The 18,899-nt window shown below is 44.3% G+C and overlaps 2 protein-coding genes across 5 annotated transcripts in view; both read left to right on the top strand.

Moving 5' to 3' along the window:
• Positions 1 to 8,341, top strand: part of SCML2 (Scm polycomb group protein like 2) — a 98,569-nt gene extending 90,228 nt beyond the window's left edge. For 2 of the 4 annotated variants that reach the window (XM_004758927.3, XM_004758926.2), the window contains exons 11-14: positions 2,473 to 2,583; positions 3,242 to 3,493; positions 6,826 to 6,977; positions 8,069 to 8,341. In XM_004758927.3, the coding sequence (XP_004758984.1) occupies positions 2,473 to 2,583; positions 3,242 to 3,493; positions 6,826 to 6,977; positions 8,069 to 8,197 (644 nt within the window). In that variant the 3' untranslated portion in view covers positions 8,198 to 8,341. Of the gene's footprint in view, positions 1 to 2,472; positions 2,584 to 3,241; positions 3,494 to 6,825; positions 7,303 to 8,068 lie in introns of all 4 variants that reach the window. The other 2 variants (XR_006609474.1, XM_004758928.3) reach the window with 2 other exon arrangements.
• Positions 8,342 to 14,121: 5,780 nt separating this feature from the next.
• The window catches only part of BEND2 (BEN domain containing 2), a 62,774-nt gene continuing 57,996 nt past the window's right edge, over positions 14,122 to 18,899 (top strand). The window contains exons 1-2 of the mRNA XM_045089203.1: positions 14,122 to 14,434; positions 17,674 to 17,883. Of these exons, the coding sequence (XP_044945138.1) occupies positions 14,122 to 14,434; positions 17,674 to 17,883 (523 nt within the window). The remainder of the gene's footprint in view (positions 14,435 to 17,673; positions 17,884 to 18,899) is intronic.

Below are 18,899 nucleotides of genomic sequence, written 5' to 3'. Positions count from 1 at the left end.
TTCAACTCCTAAATTTTGATTTTGTTCTTTTTTGTTATTTTTATCATTTTATCGATAGTCTCTATTTGATCAGACTTTGTTTGCATACTTTCCTTTAGTTCCTTAGACATGATTATTATTTTTCTAGATCTCTGAACATAAACAGCTGATTTAAAGTCCTTGTCTGCTAACTCTAGTATCTGTACTTTCTCAGAGGCAGTTTCTATTGATTGTTTCCCCCCTTTTTATGGGCCATACTTTGATGTTTCTTGCATGTCTCCTAATTTTTAATTGAAAACTGGACCTAAGAGTGTAAAGCAGTAACTCTGAAGATCAGATTTTACCCCTTCCCTTGCTGGTGCTTTGGTATAGTGACTTTCCTGGACAATCCTAATGACTTCCTAGGCTCATTTATTGTATGGGGCCACTGAATTCTGCTCATTTAGCTTAGTGTTCAGCAAATGATTGGATAGGGATTTTCATAAATGTGTGCAACCAGTATGTCTCCCATCCTTTGCCACAGAGTTTATGTATGTGTTGGACTTTATCTTGAACATTCCAGGAGGCAGTTTATGAGTCTGCTTTGTGCAGAGCCTCAAGGTCAGCAAGAAATGAAAGACCTAAGTTAAGGTCTTAGGTCTTTCCTGGGCATGGATACAGCCTTATGCATGCATATGTATGCCTTCTAGATTCCCAGGAGTATATCTGTGGTTTTCAAAGTCTCCCAATGGACATTTTATTCTCCAGGTTTGTTTTTAAAGCTTTTGGGTCAGTTTCCTGTCAGCGCCGACTGGGCAACTATAGTGTTAAACAATTACTACTGTGGATTTTATTTAGTTTGTTTGCTTGTTAGAGCAATGCCTTAGAAATAGGACTGTTCACACCGAGGACGCTCTGATTTAGGTCCAATAAAACAAGCCCTGAGAGCAGAGCTTTCTATTGAGCTTCAAGGTTGGTCAAATTGTGATGGTTCTTTGGGGATAGGGCCTTTTGAGAGCTCCAAACCCATTGTGTTCCCTCCAGTGACTGCTACGATGTGGGGGTTTTCACAGCCACAGTAGTTATGAACCTGTTGGTTTGCAAAGCTACTGCAAAAACAGTGAAGGGGATGATGGTAGGGAAGATAAAATGCCACAGAGTTTGCTGTTCTTTTGGAGATTCTGCCACTATTTTCTGGAACAAATGCCTTTTTGATTGTTGTAAGCCTTTACATAATGTCCAGAGTTTTTGAAAAAATTAATTTTGCTGATCTCTTTGTTATTTTTATAAAGAAGTGGATTTTTGGAGGTCTTTAGTCAGTCATCCTGGAAGTGTCTCTCTATGAGGACTTTTAAAGTATTTTGTAAATTATTTGGCTTTCTCTAGTTATCTCTGCAGGAAAAGTTTTGTGCCTGAGCTTCCTACAATACCCAGAAGCAGAAGTCGAGAGTCATTTTTATGTTTTATCAGCCTCAGATAGTAGACCATACACCAGCTTCATTAACTTTGTAAGAAAGCATTAGAATATTATAAGTAAAAGAAGACATTTTCTGATCTTGCTAAGGTTCTGAGGTAACGTGTATCTATAGAAAACTATACATTAGGATTTGAATTTTCTGTAGCATTAAATGAGTATGAAAAAAGTCAATTTTTTTCTTTATAGGAATTTAAATGTCCTAATTGTAGAAATATTTGCCATTCACTGAAATATGTTTTGCCTATTGGTTTTTGTAGTCCGTGATTAAAAATAAAACCAAGTGGTAAGAACTCTCTTAGACTGTTTAGTAATCAGCCAGTAACCAGATGGCAGATGATCTTAAGAATAAGCACACCTACGCCTGGCCCCCAGCTATTTTGAACCAGTTGAAGTTTGACTTTGGTACTTTCTCATTGCAATCTTTCTTCTCACTCAGGTTCTGTTATCAGATTTTTTAGATTTCTGTTACACTTAATTTTTCCTTTTAGTTGGAGGTTAAATCAAGATACTGACTGATATTTAGAGTCTAATTAATAATTTGAGATGTGATTACTTTCAGGATCATACCTTAAAGAGTGGTCCTTTAGGTAAAAATGCATTTGCTTTAATAATAAGTAAGCTGTAGAGCTATAGTAAGGGTAGCTCTGGGCCAGGACTATTGCCTATAAAGCGAGATGTCCACTGTACACTGCCTCCTCCTTCTCTGAATTCTTTATTTTTTTCATGGGAACAGTTTTCTCAGGCCTTTTTAGACACATTATAATTGATCGCCTCACTGCTTCCTGAGATATTTAGAGATATGTGATGACCCTAGAATAAATGATGCCTGGATATAATGCTTTTAGCTCCTGAATGGGATGTCACTGGAAATTTAATGGGATGAAATCAACAAATATTATTCATAAATAATCAAATAATTGATAAATTGTTGATGAAGTTACAGTAGGCAAATGCGTTAGAAACAGAAGTGTTATATGCTGATGATCTGAAAATGCTCAAAAAATGTTAGTTATAACAAACACCTTTTTTTTAAACAGTTAAAGAAGATATAACACAAAAAAGCCCCAAACGGCCTTCTCAGGAACCTCCACCTTATGTTGTTCCTGTGTCACCTAAACTCCCCAAAACAAAGGTGTATGCCTCTAAAGGTAAATAGTATTTACATGTTCCTGGAATGGGAAGAAAAGTCACTCGACTACCATTTAACTATATGCTTTTGGGTGGGGGTGTGTATTTGCCCAAATCAGTTGAGCATTTAGGCTACTACTACTTCATCAGTTTTCTTGAGCATTTCATTCCCTTCAGAAGTACACAATGGTCATTTCTCCTTAGATAAAAATGAAACAATTACAGTAACATTTTCCATTCAGCTCTGTATTGCTAAAAGCTGATAAACAGTGAATAGAAAAACTAGTGCCTTTCCCCACTGGAATTTTTGAGTGTCCAAGTAGTAAGCAAATGTTAGAAGCCAACTGTATGATCATATTATAATAGTTGTGAAGAACTGCATTCCTAAAAATGAATGCTTTAGTGAAGTGTTTACAGCCTTAGGTAGCAAGATGGGGAAGGGACAATTGCCATGAGAAATACAGGAGACATAGTGGAATCAATTTGGATTTTAAGACAGTGTCCATTACTGTAAATGCCAAGAAATGGAGGTGGCCATGTAATTTATGTGAGAGGTTTGTGGTTCAGTATAGCTTGGCTTAAGTGAACTCTTGAAGCTTTGGAGATGTTTTGAACTTTTAATAGTATTTAAGCTATAAGTCTACTGAAGATCATTGTCTTTGTCTTTTTTTCTTGTAGAAGAACAACTGTCTTGTGAGGGAAGTGGCATGCCCAAAGAGGAAAAGCTTCCTGAAGATTCCGAAAACTCACCACCAAATCCAGCAAATTCTTTAAGCCCTACCAGCAGAAATCCTGTAAGCACTCACGCTGCAGTCTCCTGGAGTTTTTCTCCGAGTGCTCCAAGCACCTCAAGTTCAGCACTAGTGGGGACCAAATCTACCAAGAGCAGTCACCATGAAGTTAAATTCCAAATGCAGAGGAAAAGTGAAGGTATATTTAAAAACAGTGATTTTCAACCAATGTGTTTCTTTCTCCTTAAGGTTTCTTTGCCTAACAGCATCCTCTGAGAGTGTATCACATTGGAGAAAGTGCCAACATTGAGGAGTTTTGAGTCCTCCCTGTTTTCGTTGCTGTCAATAGATGCTCTGATCCTCATGGCAGCATAGAACTGTCCCTGGGGATCTGGGTCACCAGCCATGTCTCTCACAGAGACTTCGTAGATCAGTTGTTCTGATTAATGGTTCCATTGTAATCGATCATTTCACTGGATACCGTCTGGACTCAGAAACCTCCTGTGACTCTGAGGCCTGGAAAGATGCACTTCCTCTCCTCTCTGATGTACTCTCTTCCTTGTCTCTCTTGAGACTTTTCCTGACTCCAGCTTGCATGTGGCTCCCAGCTCTGGCTCTGGTACTCTGTTGCTATAGCTGTTTCCCCATTCTCCATACCTTCAGTTATTCCCTCTGACCCACCAGGAGTACACAGTATGTGTACACAGGGCAGCGTCCTGTTGCCATCTGGAAAAAGCCAGATTAGTTTTCCATGTGCAAAGATAGCTACCCTGTACCCTTTCAAGGATGAAGGGGGTGGGGCAAGGTGGGGTAAGGGTGGGAATGTGTTTTGTCCCTTTTTTCCTGGTAGGCATCTAGGCAAGGTGAGTATTGAAGGCAGTAGGAACCATCCGACTTGATTGCTTTTCTTCATGGATGTTTTCTATGGGCAACTGCGCTGCATACATGCTGACATATTGAATGTCATCCCCCCATCTCCCACCTCATGTAGATCGTCTCCGCTTTCAGAGTGATGTGTGCGAGGAGTCTGGTGGTAGATGCGTATCTCATGAAGGGGTAGTGTGTCCAGAATTTTTAGGTATTTTCACAAAATAAGCTCTGAAGACAGGTCTTCTCAGTAAAAGGCTATAAAAGGTTATCCCTGATACTGAATGTCTCACTTTCAAATGTATGACTAACACTGCTATGCCAAAGTAGCCTGTACTTGGGCTTGAGAAGCCAATATTTTGGTATTTCCAGGAGTGGAAAGACTAATAGTAATAATATTACTTACTGGTAATTTACTTATTAGTAATGGAAATCAGCATCATCCTCATCGCTATCTGACATGTGCCAGGCATGTAATATTTTATATGGCCTTATATGGTACATCTTTACAATAATTCCTTAAGATGTAGATGCCGGTAAACACTTTCATGTGAGAAATCTAAGAAGTCACTTGACTAAGGTCCCCAGCTAGAAAGTGGCTGGGTTAGTCCTTGAGTCCAGGCACTCTGATTCCAGGCTGTATGCTTAACTGCTGGGATGCTTCCATCTCCAGAGAATAGGTAAGCATTTCACTTGGAAACTGTATCGAGGTGTCATTCAAGGTATTGGAACTGTTACTTAAAGCTGAGTCCGCCCCTGATTGCTGGTGATGCTCTTACAACCTCCTGTCCTGCCCCATTATTTTAATGAAATAAACTGTTCGTTTTTATTATAGGAAAGAAATCCAGTAATGTTGTGGATAAAATCAAATCACGTTTCTTTATTTCAGAAACACTTAACTGATATTCTAGTGTATGTAAAACAGAGCCATTCAGGAGAAAAGCACGACTGGACTTTGATTGTTTTTCACATATAATTATTTGAATAACACTAATGTTTGCAACTTCTCTGATTGTTCTGAAGATATGGGCCCAATTAAATGATTTTTCCATAATGAATTAAAAATAGATGATCTTACAGTTTTTATTTTTAAGATAAAATTGTAATTTTATACCATAAAGTATATTTTTGCATATAGTTTTTCTGTAGTAACTATAAAACTGGTTACATGTTATTTAAGACGTAACTATACCAGGTTCTGATGACATAAACCAGGAACCCCACAAAAAAGTTAATTAGAGGTATGATTAGCTTGATTAGCTTTGCCAATAATTTTTTCATCTTAAATTAAGTCTTCCTTAGAACTAAAGGAGAAGACTTTCTGTCTAAATTATTAGACTGCCTTCAGCATGGCATGATCTCTAACATCATCATTTTCATTTGGGTTGAAACACTACAGTAACATTTCTTAGTAGATACGACCAACATTTTTATCTCTGACAAGAGAAAGGGAAAATATGTTTTAGTAAAGAGTTTTTGTTTTACATCAAAGCTGTGACATTGAAAGAGAAAATAAGTACTCTTTTGAGCTTCACACAAAAAAACTTACCATTCTGAGTTCCTTTATCTTGTTTTTCTTTGCCCTTTACCTGGGTAAATACTCAAAATGGCCTTAAAATGGCTAGAGCCCAGATGATAGGAAAGATAAAGTATATCTTTGGTTAATTCACACCAGAAAAGACCAAATTTGTGTTGACGGTCCTGGTTTAAAGAAACAGATCTTCCTGGCAATTACAAAACTCACTTCTCTTATTACACACTTACTTTTGTGAGACAAGCACTCTGGTTGAGTAAAATGAATACTTGTCTGGACACAAAGAAATTACAGCACAACTTGGTGAATAGCACAGCTAAAACTTTTTGAGGTATCAGTACTTACTTTATTCTATGTCTCAAATTATTATTATTTTTTTACCTATAAACATTCAACCAGAATATTACTATGCAATTAAACTCGAGAGAGGTATTCAGTATAATGTTAAAATTACTTCTGACCTAGCCAAGCAGAAAATAATCCTTTTTTCTTCAAAATTCAGATAGGCATTTAAGCCTTAAGAGACAGGAATTTAAAGAGTAAAGTGGTGCTAACAATATCCATATTGAATACATGGGAGAGATTCAATAGAACTACTTTGGTTCTCAAAGATAATGGGGTTATTGAAATTCCTTGATTAAAGTGAGTAAATTTAAGCAACTATAAAACTAAATCTGGAGACTTTCCATTGTATTTAGCTAGTAAAAGAAACCTAATCCAGACAGACCAAGATAAGAGAGATAGAGAGAAATTCACTGAAATACTTAAAGAGTAATAGGTTAGTTTAGATTAACCTAATTTAACCCAAGCAACAGATCTTTTGCTGTCTTTGCCTGTGGCCAACAAGGCCTCAGATTTGATCAGTCTGCTTTATGATTTTTGACGCTTTAATGTAAACTCTGAAGCTACTTTTGTTGTTTGGGGGAGGTCAGATGGGGTGCTCTCGGGTAGCCATCCTCAGGTCATCCTAATCTACGCTTCCACTGGATTCTTCGCTCGGAGACCTGAGTCCTTGCCGGGGTGCTTAACAGAAGGTTCCTGGAATGGGACCAATTCTCCCTACCTAACATCTCTTCTTTCAGGATAATGATCAGGTCAAGTATGATTTGTCTTTTTTCCCCCCATTGAAGCTCCAAGTTATATAGCTGTACCTGACCCCAGTGTCCTGAAACAAGGCTTCTCTAAGGACCCTTCAACCTGGTCTGTGGATGAAGTGATACAGTTTATGAAACATAAAGATCCTCAGATATCAGGCCCCCTCGCCGACCTCTTCAGGCAACATGTAATGTATCTTTTGATCCGGTTTTCCTGCCGTAATGCCTTTCAATGACCTCTGTGCAGGCCCTTCAGTTGGATGGATGCTGATTGGTGTGGATGGTGGGGGAACCCTATCAACTGATTTTTTCATATGTGAGAAAGGTTACTTGACCCAAAGTTAGATTCTTAAATGGTAGAGGCTGGATCTGTGCTTTAAATTGGTACCCGAGTACCTAAAATACTACAAGTCTTCAAGTTCTCAAGAGAAGATGATTCAGCATGGCCACTCTCAGATGTCTTCTCCCACAAGGATCCTCCTCCCCACCTGCTCCCTGCTCGGCCCCAGGACCGTGAGTAGGAGGGGGTAACCACAAGCTGTGACAGGGTGTCCTCCCTGTTAATGATGCCCAATGAATCCAGCAGCTGTGTAAGATTAAGTGTAGTTTTATTTTAAATAGGAGCTCATGAATACCAATTACTATGGCTTCTCTGACATAAATTGGTTAATTAAGGAAATACAAAATTTTAGGAGGATGCCTTGTGTCTATTAAGTAATGTTTATAGTCTTCTCTAAGAAATCGGTGACCAAATGTCTTCTGTCCTTTTCAGTATTCTAAAGGAAGTCAGTAATTAGTTTTAGCATTTAATTAGTTTAGCTTCAGACAACTAACCGATTAGCTTTCAACATAAAGACAACACTGTGTAACACATTTACAGTTTGCATTGATGCTGACATCCTCATATCCCCAGCCTTTTTAAATAAAGTTAGTGACCGTCTGAAATTTGTTTCTACAATTCATAACTTTCTAAACTTTGTCATAGATAATGTAGTATTTTATTCAACACACAGTATTTAAAACCAGATAGTTTGGTGCTTAGGCCAATTTTGAAAGATACTGGATTAAATTTCCTTTTTCTTAAAATTTGAAGTGAACTTAAAAACTATCAAATGATATCTTACTGTATGAATTATACTTTTAATAGTTTTCAGGAAATAAATACATATTCAGAGACTATATATCGAGAATGTACAACTGCTCTCGATTTTACATGTTTTTATATACAATTTGATAAAATATGAATGCATTACTCATTGTAATTTCTTTCTCTCTGTAGGAAATTGATGGGAAGGCTCTGCTACTACTCAAAAGTGATGTGATGATGAAGTACATGGGGCTGAAGCTGGGGCCAGCATTAAAGTTGTGTTACTACATTGAAAAACTTAAAGAAGGAAAATACAATTGAAAAAAATGTGTAAGTTTAGATTGGACAGAATTCTTTATTGTCCTGGTAACTTTTAATTTAAAAAATATTTTAACTCTCTTAGAAGCTTTCATTTGGTAGACAGTTCCTCTAAAATCTGTGATATCCAGAATTGCAGAACAACATGATAGTCCAATCTACTTCTTTAAAAACCATTTACATGTTAGTATTAGCATATTCAAATTGGGAGTTCTTTATGTCTTTCCATCATTTTCTTATACACTTTACAAATGTATTTTCATGCTGGAAACAGAGAAACACCTTTGATTTCAGTTAATGTTTATATATAGAACCAAAACAGCTAAATCCCAAAGGGGGAAGTATCAGGGACTGACAAGTTCTCTAATGAAATCTGTGAGAAGTTTTCCTTAGAAGAAAATTTAAAGATGCAACTGTAGATACGATCTCTTTCTCCAAATATTTTGTGTCTGTTACTGCAAGTTCTGTTTCTGTTCTGCCAGTTTCTAGAAAGGGAAAGCCATATAAATTATTATCCTTTTGTTATTATTTCTCTGTATGTTATATTTGTTCATATTTAAAGAAAAAAAGCAAGCTTATAAACTTTCATAAAGTGTTCTTAATCAGTTTTTAATAACTTTTGAACAATTGTACGATAAATAGAATGGTTGTTTATGCAGGAGATATTATACTACAAGGGTGGTTTGGATAGAGTCCGATTAAATTTTTTCAATAATATACCTATTATTTTAAAACATTACATATTTTCGCTAAGTGTAAACATTTGACTGGGCAGTCATTTCTCACATCTCTATATGAAGACACCTGTGCCCAAATTTTTTAAAGATAAATATTTTATTGTCTGTGCTTATTCCTCATATGGATACTATACCCTATTTATATATTATTCCATACGTGTAGGTATATAAACAAGTAAATCTGTTCTTTTTTGAATTTAATATGGCACTTTGTACTGCCACAGAGGTAATGGTGAACTATTTATATAGTTAGAGGTCTTTATTCTGTAAAAAAAATATGTGCATCATTTGCTATTATTATTACCTCTCAGCTTTGTCTTCAGGGGATAAGAAACAATCCGTAGGTTGGTTTCCATACAGGGAAGCTCTCTGTCCTATGCAATGTTTCTACTTACTTTGCTTAGCTCTGAGCCATTTATTCTGCTAAATTTTGGAAGATGCATTAAATCTGACTTATCATTTGGGGCTGTATTTTTAAAGTTAGAACTTTCAAGGGGAAATGGTGCTATATGTTTATAGTAATTGCTTTGTCTAAGTTTGGTAATGTTGATAAGCTATGAGAATCTGTGCTAAAAGTCTTAGCCATTTGTTGTAAATGCCAATAAAATATACACCAGGGGCATGAATGTACATTTTCTTTTTCAGAAAACCAAATGTACTTTATATAAGAATGAAACTATTTAAAGGATGGTTTATCTATGTTATTCCTTTTGTGTTAGGAGACAAAATCGTAATTTAAACCTAATCTTTTTTCAAATTGTTTGTATAAAGATGCTGTGCCCAGTTGAACAGTCCTCAGGTGTTTGTATGAATACTATGTTTTACAGTTTTCAGATTTTAAAATATAATAAAGTTTTAAAACCACAATAATGTCAATGCCTCAGATTTTATTTTGTTTGCTTTCACTGCATGACATTAATATGCAAATTTATTAGAGTTGATAAATGCTACTGGGGCACCTGGGTGGCTCAGTCGGTTAAGTGTCAGCCTTGGGCTCAGGTCATGATCCTAGGGTCCTGGGACGGAGCCCCACGTCGGGCCCCCCACTCGGCGGGAAGCCCATTTCTCCCTCTGCTTGAGTGCTCACATTCTCTCTCTCTTCCTCTCTCACAAATAAATAAAATCTTTTAAAAAAGCACTACTAAGCTTGTGGTTGTCTACGTGCACGTCCAGATAGTTGAGTGTTAACACTTGCCCTCATTCTACAGGTACGCAGGTCGCTAGCAGCGAAGGGCTGATCTCCTGTAGGACCTTAAACGAGCCCCCAGGGGAGCAGCACGAAGTTCCATCCACGAGCTGTGTCTGTGCTCAGCACTTGCCGCTCGCAGTGGTACCGAGGATGCGAGTGCACTAGAAGAGGCCAGGGCCCCCGCATATCTTGTCCCCGTCCCCGAGCTCCTACGTCTGCCTGGTGGTCTGGCTGCTCTTCTGTCACCGGGGGCCAGGAGCCACACTGCCTTTCTGCCTTCAGCTCTCCCAGCTTACGGGGTGCAAAAGCCTTAGAGGCTCAGGATGGGGGCTGCGTCACCTTCGGCACCTGACCCCTTGCCCCTCTCGGCTATGCCAGGAACTTCTGCTCCACGCCTTCAGGCCCACAAACTCCTCCCGCTGCAGCAGCACGTCTGCCGGTTGACAAGGTCCCCACCGAGCCTCCAGGGCTGATGCTTTAGTGGTGGGAATGGGGTGTCACTGTGCTTGTCTGGGACTTGGGTGATTCAGACCCGCTTGCTCTCAGCCCCGGTTTGTCAACTTGTAGTCCAGACACGGTCTGACGCGTTAGGCTCTCAGGAACTCTCTGGGCTTTTAAAATGATCTTTCCTCTGGTTCTGCCTCTCAGGCCATCCTTCCAACACCAGCAGGCAGAATTCTGCAAGCTGACTGTGGCAGCCTCTGGGCGCATGGAGCGTTTGCTTTCGTCTTTGCGTGATTTCTGATCATTGCAGCGGCTCCGGAGTGTGTGTCCAGGGTGGGACTTCCCAGACTGAAACCCAGGCCCCCTCTGTAGGCATGAAAAAGACATGCCCTTCTGTAATACGACTAGAAAAGAACTGAACCGCATGAGGAGGAACGATGTAGTTGGGAGGAAAAGCCCCGCTTTCCGAGCCACGAAGGGGTCGCATTCACAGTCGGCTGAGTGAGTGAAGTACGTTTGAACTTCCGGGGCTGCTGGTTCGCTGGGATGCTGGGACTCGCTTGTATTTCGCAGTCCTCTGAGGCTGATCCAGGGAACGAGGGAGGGAACCAGGAAGGGCTCTCGGGCACGGGGGACGTGCGGCCCGGGGCCTACGTTCAGAGTGCATGGCAGACGGGGTTCCGTCCTCGACCCCCCGACGTTTCCCATTTTGTCTTGAAGGTTGATGAAACTCACCTTGAAAGCAGCTCTCCACGGAGAGGCCTCAGCCCGAGCGTCCCCACTCTCCTTGCTCTTCTAGAGGCAACTCTGGACACGCGGGACCACCTGCTTCGGCTCCAGGGGCTCTGGCAACCCCGGGGGGGGGGCATAAGGAGTAAGAGACCTACTCCTTGCCACAAGCTGCTTCCACCATACGTTGGTGACCCAGCATTCGTGGAAAGGAGCCTCGGGAAGCTCATGATAGCGCACGTGAGCCAGTTCCTGGCAACTGTGAGGGCTCAGTGCCTGGACTGCCTGCTAACTGGACATACTGATGACAACAGTGCTGAGGAACTTCAGCTGTGTTATTACGTCATACTAAGCAAACTGCCTGAGGCAGATGTGGTTTTGGTCACCATGCTCGGATTGGTCCAAGTACCCCAGGCTTTGCTGCAGTAACAAACAGACCCCGACAGCTCCGTGCCTTTGCTTTTCCTCCCCTTCTCCCAGGCGAGGTCTGATGCTCCCTTGCTGCCACGTCTTTCCTTTGGCACCGCTCGTGGAATGCGTGGCCTGCAAGGATCTTTTCTTTTCTTCTTCTTCTTCTTTTTTTTTTTTTAAAGATTTTTATTTATTTATTTGAGAGCGAGAGATTACAAGTAGGCAGAGAGGCAGGCAGAGAGGGAGGGGAAAGCAGGCTCCCCGCTGAGCAGAGAGCCTGACGTGGGGCTCGATCCCAGGACCCTGATATCATGACCTGAGCTGAAGGCAGAGGCTTAACCCACTGAGCCACCCAGGTGCCCCTGCAAGGATCTTTTCATCGCCTCAGCCCGGAGGTGACCCTTGGTAGTTCTCAGGGCTCATTGGTAAGACGAGCATGTGTCCCCACTCAAAGGAGAGAGTGGTTTTCTCAAGAAGAGGGATCATTCCTGCCCAAATTATTTCTAGGGTTTTCTTTAATATTCAAAAACTTACATCATAATCTATCAATAAATATTTTGAGTCATTAAAAAAAAAAAGAAGAGGGAAACGGAAGGCTTGGACAACATGTAGCATCGTTTCTTCCACGAGGCTGTGCCTCCTGTGTTTCCAGGTGAGGGTGATGGCAGATGGCGTTGGAGCTGGGCCGGGTTGGCGGCCTCACTGAGAAGGTAGGGGTGCAGTGCCGACGTGTGCACAGGTGAGCGGGGGTGCGGGGGACTGAGTCTGGCTGGAGCCCGCCTCTTGCCCCCAAGGAGAGTAGTCGTCCTGGCAGTTGTGGACATGCAAACTGTTGAGTCTTACGCCCCAGACCTTCCAGTTTTTCCAAAGCAAGTAGAAATACAGGTTTTCATGGGAAATCTCCCAACTGTAAGACAGACGCCCAAGTATACGAAAACCCAGGCCAGATAAAATGTGTATGACGCGGACCTAATGTGACCTCTGTGTTGTCAGCGTAGTTTGTTAGCCCTTTGGTCTCAGCGCTTGGGATCTCGAGCGGCCAGCCCTCTACTCCTCTGGGAGGTAAAGCTGACCCCACATTTCCAAGAAGAATCTTGGCTCTGCCTGTGAGCATTCATTCTCTCTGTCCACCTTTTGGTTCCCGTTCACGTCCTCCGTGTTGACCACAATCCCTGCTCAGCCGGCCACAGGGGCACTTGGGGCCACACGTGAAGGAGGACAGAGTCCCTTATTCCGCCCAGGTCATTGCCAGGCTGTGTGATCCCGAGGCATCTAGTAAGCCACGAGTGTTGAGAGAGACCACAGCGTGGGCTGGACACTGGGGAGTCATTACGAACTTGGAGAGCTGAACGAGGCCTGGACAGGAAGGCCCTTGGGTCACCTCCGGATGGCGTCTTAAGGTCCAAGGGAAGCAGTTAAGGAGTTCTGAACGGGGGTGGGTGTCACACAGCAGACCAGCATTGTAGGCATTCTGGACAGATCGTTCTGGCAGCGGTTGGGGGTCCGGGGCGAGCTCTCAGTGAACAGAATCCATCCTCCAGCGTGCACAGCGTCCTTGACGGAATCCCATTCTGGTATGCTTTGGGACGGCCACTCCAACAATTTCACGGTAACCTTTTTCTGGGCTGTTTTCAGAGGAGGAGGTGTCCCTCTGAGGATGGCCCGCGTCGTTGGGCTCGTGATAGCCACGAACGGTCAGGCACAACCACCTCTGTCTTTAGAATGGGAGACGGAATCACGTTCAGGCTGCTCGAGGTCTGGGACCACAGCCAGGCGACAATGTGGGGCTGGCGTCAGCACCGGAGTAAAGGCAAGGGAGGAGAGCTTCTGACTTCTGCAGCAGTGGCCACCGTGTGGCCTCTGGTTAGGACAAGGTGTCAGCCCGGAGCAGGGTGGTGTGGGGAGGTTGTGCCATGGTGTTCCCCAGAGCGGGGCCAGCCTGCTGTCCCCAGTGCTCCCTGGTGGGAGCCTCCCAGGGCTCTGAGGCCAGACTCGGGGTGGAAGGCAGACTGGTCGTGGTCAGACTCCCACAGCAATGGGGACGTGTCCCCTTGTATTTACGGACCTCTGGAGAGTCTCTTTCCTAGTCTCTGCCGCCACCAAAGCCCCACTCCCCCCCCATCTCTGCGTGTCTCCCTGTGTCTCTCACACATTCTGTACCTCCCCCCACTCTCTCTCACTCGCACACACAGACCCGTCCCTGTGCACACCCCCTTGGAGTGGCGACCCGTCATCCGTCGCGCCTCGTGAGTCCAGCCCCTGGCGGCACTTTTCACGGAGCTGAATGAAACCGGCAGAATGTCCTGCGTAGCACGCGGGGCCGTGCTGCTCTGTGAGTGTCGCACCCCTTCTGTCTCGCGGGCAGAGTGGGTTATGGTCCCGTAGGTCACTTCACACCCTCTTCCTATGCTGTGGCCATGGCCTGCCCTCTCCTGTTGCCTAGAAACCAGGCGTGGGATGTGAGCCTGCCTGAGAGACGCAAGGGTCAAGTGCCACAATCCTGGGACTGGTTCCACAAAGCGTACAGAGCAGCCCCCCTCGGCCTGATGCCTGTGAGACGCCCCAGCCCCACGGAGCTCAGCACCCCAGTTCCCCTGACCAGTGCCGGGGGGAACATCCAGAGTCCAGGCCTGGGCCCCAGTCGTTTGCACAGCTCCCCTGGTGGATCCACGTGGGGGCAGCGTGATGAAGGGGCACTCAGAGGAGCGACCTGTGACAGCTGTGATATGGGTGACTTTCTTGTCCCCTTCCCTCGAGCGCAGTGGCTCGAGGTTGGGGCCTGTGCTCTCTTGGAGACCTCACCTTCTGCCCTTCCCTGTTGCTTTCTGAGAGCCCCACCAGTTCAGCCTCTCTCCCCCGCTTTGCCGAAATGACGTTTTCCATCCAAAGGGTGAGGTGGCGCCTTCCTGAGAACTTGGGGTCCTGGGGATTTTCCATGTGGATCCTTCTCCTGGATGTCCTAGGATGCTCACAGAGTAGCTGCTTCCAGAACAATGTCACTAGCCACGAGCGGGTGTCAGTGCGGTGTGGTTGTGGTGGTGGCTGCCAGCAGGCGGCGCTGTCACTCAGTTGTTTTCATTGCTTATTTCTTCTGTGTTTTCTTCTCTTAAACTTTGTTATATTCTACTTTGTGCTGGATATTCTATTTAAATTTTTTTTTAATTTTTAAAAAAGATTTTATTTATTTGAAAGAGAGAGAGAGGGGAGGAAGCAGGCTCCCTGCGGAGCAGATAGCCCGACGAGGAGCTGGATCCCAGGACACTGGGATCATGACCTGAGCCTAAGGCAGAGACTTTAACCCACTGAGCCACCCAGGCGCCCCTGGATATTCTATTTAAATACGGTTTGTAGAAATATGTTGATCTTATATTCATGGGAAAGAATTTTTGTTTGCTATGCCAGGCACCCCGGGGTGTTAAATCCCCAGATGATATGAGACTGAACTATAGTCTGTGTGGTTAACTTGTTTAATTCTGTTTTTTCTTATCAAAGATTTATTTATTTATTTATTTATTTATTCGACACAGAGAGAGAGCATAAGCAGGGGGAGAGGCAGGCAGAAGTAGAAGCCAGCTCTCTGTTGAGCAGGGACCCCAATGCAGAATATAATCCCTGGGATTGTGCCCGGAGCCGAAAGCAGATGCTAAACCAACTGAGCCACCCAGGTGTCCCTGGATCACTTTTACTCTGAAGGGGCCACTATGGTCCTTGTTCAAGCAAGGGTGGTTTACCAGCCCTCTATCATTAGAGGGTCCCAGATTCTGACTTTTGTCACTAGTCATCCAAAGTCACCAGAAGTATACCTTGGCCTCTTTCAGACTTTTCTGCATCAGTGTCTTTAAGCAAAAGCAGTCTTGCCACGTTTTCACATTTTTTTAGGTTTCTGGTGTTTCACAGCTCCTGGCTCAGTAATTCCTTATTGTTTTATTAACTTTTTGATGTTCTTGAGCTTATTTTAAGAACAGTTTATCCAGCTTTTTTAGCATTCTGTGTCTCTTTATGGAGAAATGGGGTCACAGGAATGGATAGAGGACTGACTAGATACGAAATGGAAGTGGTTGTCGACCATCTACTGGATGCTTAGTTACAGTATAGTAACAGACAGTGTGTTCCTTTCAAGTGCTAGGTGATGGATGGAAACTCAAAAGGGCACGTGGATCAGCCTGGGTCCAAGATGAAGAGAAAGACCGTAGAGTAATTTGAACAGAGAAAGTTTAATATGAAGAAGTACTTAGTATATCAGGATTGGAGTAATGAGGGACCGCTGGTTAGAAATAAAGGAAACCCAAAAGAGTGTATAGGAATACGAACTATAAACAGCTACCACCTGTAGGAGCAGACATTACACCCAGGAAGGCTCCACTCTGACTCCCCAAGGGAGATGCATCCTCGGGGCAGCATTGGTGGAAGTTGTCGCAGAGCCACCCTCGAGAACTTGCTAGAGACCTGCCCTGCCAGGGGTGTGTTTGGGGTAGAAGGCTGCACACTGCACTCTATAGGCAGGAGCCTGACTATAGGCAAACGGGACTAGGAAGCACAACTTGTTTCCTCTACACTTGCTCTCCTGTGTTTCCCACTGAAAAGTGTTCCACGGTGCTACCAGCGAAGGGAAAACACTTACAGGGCTCATGCCTAGTTTCTCAGAGCAGGGCAAAGGGCTGGATTCGACACTGAGAGGTAATGTATCAATAAACTGTACAGTGCGTCCATTCTTCTGGTCAGCTTCCTTACACACCCTCCTGTGCATGATTACCCGCCCCCTTGCAACACTGAAACAACTGTGTATTTCCACCTAACAAGATGCACCTTTTCTTCTCCCAAGTGAAGAAACTTACCCTTCCCCAGGATGAGGAGATGCATGGTGCCAGGAGTCATTGTGTAACTGATCCAGTGAAATGGAACCAGAATTCCAGGCTCTGTGCTGGGCGCTTTATATTTTGTAACACTTAATTCTTAGAACCTTGTGATGGAAATGCCATTTAATAGAAACAGTGCATGGTGGAGCTCCGCATTCTTACCAGCGCACTCTAGGAAAGTGTCTTGGTGCAGATATTAGAATAGATGTCTGCGGGGGTGGGGTGGGGTGGAGGGAGCGCCTGGGTGGCTCAGTCAATTAAGCCTCTGTCTTTGGCTCAGGTCATGATCCTAGAGTTCCCCCGCCCCCGCCCCCACCAACGGTCAGAGTCCCGCACCCTGCTTGCTGGGACCCCGCTTTTCTCTCTGCCCCTCCCCCCATTCATACTCCCTCTGAAATAAATTTTAAAAATCTTAAAAAAGAAAAAAGAATAGATGTCTGAACAAGCTTTTAAGGGTGTGGAAAATTTCCAGAAGCAACCGAGTAAGAGGGAGAATAACGTACGGGGATGTGAGCATGTGCTTGGGGGGGCGGGCAGTGTGTGCAAATCATAACTCGGCTACCAGCCTTGTGGTTTTGAGCAAGTTAAACTCTCTAAGCATCTGTTCCTGTATCTTTAAAATGGGACAATAATACTGACTTGTTATAGTGGTTGAGGACCTCATGAGGTCAGACATACTAAGGGGCTGGTTTGTGGTGAGCACTCAGTAAACCGTACCTATTATTATTTTAAGTTGGAATGAAGGACATGGCTCTTTAGAAAATGGCAAATAGGGAGTAGGACATCTAAAGCGCAAGGTGGTGTGTATTTAGCGGAGTCTTATTAGCGACATATTTTAAAAGTTGGATTATTTTCAGATTTGTTCCCAAAGGTGGCGCTGGACATGAATACACAACCCGGAAAACATTAGGAAGTCTGAATTCTGACGTTGTACATTTTTTCTATGATGTATTGTGTGAAGAGCATTTTGGGAGGAGCAGAATTACACTGGTGGCTACCGGTTCACATTTTGCGGGCAGGGGAAAGCACATTTCATAAAATGTATATGTGTAGGTACAAACCGAGCGAGGCAAGGCGCCACATTTGGCGCCACCTCTACCCTACCCCCAACAGACGCGCTCCCATGGTGGGTTCTGGGCGCTACTGCGCAGTCGCAGAAGCTTCTCTTAGGAGGGGAAGTCTCAGTCCTTCCGTTTGGCGCCTCTATCTGCTGCAGTTGCCTCGTGGGCACGGTCGCGATACAGCGGGTCCATCCGCAGCGCAGACGCCGATCCTACAGCACTCAGAGTGGGACTCCCTTCCTCACAATGTCTGAAGAGGAGGGTAAGGTGCCCTTCCCAAGGCTGTTCCACTCGTTTCTGCCTCTTTCTTAATCTTGCCGGGGGTGGGGGGCAGGGGGGGAGGGGAAACTGACAGGGTTCGCACTGTGCCCACCTAGAGGGCCTCGCAGGGGACCAAGGCATTGTCTTGTCATCTACCAGGGCGTGTCCGGTGATGACCTCTGGACCACTATCCCTGTCTGTTTAGTGGGCATTTAGGAACCCAGGTGTTACAGGCTAGGTCTGGCCCTGGGTCCGGGGCATTCTTGGGGTTCATGGTGTTTCAGGAGCTCGAGTTGATTGATCTTGGGGCTTGTGGGGTCCCTGCAGTTCACAGTGTGCCATGGGCTTGAGGTGACGCTTGGGGTCATGGTGTCCCTAGAATTCATTGGCCAAGGTGATCCCAGAATTTGAGGGGTCCCTGGGGTTCATGGTGTACTTAGGGCTTGAGCTGACGCTAGGTCTCACTAGATTCCTGGGGTTCGTGGTATCCTAGGAGCTTGAGATGATTCTGGGGTTTGAGGGGTCTCTGGGGCTTATGGCGTTTCCAGGACTTATAGCATCTGAGAGGCTCAAAGTGACACTGGGGCTCAAGAGAGCTGCACGGTGAGAGGCGGGGCCTAGTTTCCAGCACGAGGGAGGTGGTTCTTTCTAGGACCCCTAGTGGTCATAAAGCAGTCTCAGCCGTATCCATTTGGGAGACCGGGGAGCTGTGACCTGTTTCTGTGCGCCTTCTGCAGGGTGGCATGGAGGGTGCGGGCGCCAAACTATGTCTGTACGGCGGCACTTTTTCCCCAAAGGCCTTGTGGGATGTGTCCACACCGTAAACAGCTGTGCAGCATGACCACTAGAGCATGAAAGTGACTTGGCTTAGTGGCCGGGGGTGCTCCCGAGAGGAGACTATTTGATTTGCGGAAGGTTAAATCTTCACTTTACAGCTTCGTATTCAGCAGCGCTGCAGTGGGGTGGTTTGGGGTTTCCCACGACCTCTCTTGAGATGCCTGTGTTCATAAGCTTTTG

This window comes from Mustela putorius, unplaced genomic scaffold (genome assembly GCF_011764305.1).
Source record: "Mustela putorius furo isolate JIRA1106 unplaced genomic scaffold, ASM1176430v1.1 tig00003836_pilon_pilon_pilon, whole genome shotgun sequence".
NCBI classification, from domain to species: domain Eukaryota; kingdom Metazoa; phylum Chordata; class Mammalia; order Carnivora; family Mustelidae; genus Mustela; species Mustela putorius.
This window is presented reverse-complemented; position numbering and strand designations above follow the sequence as displayed.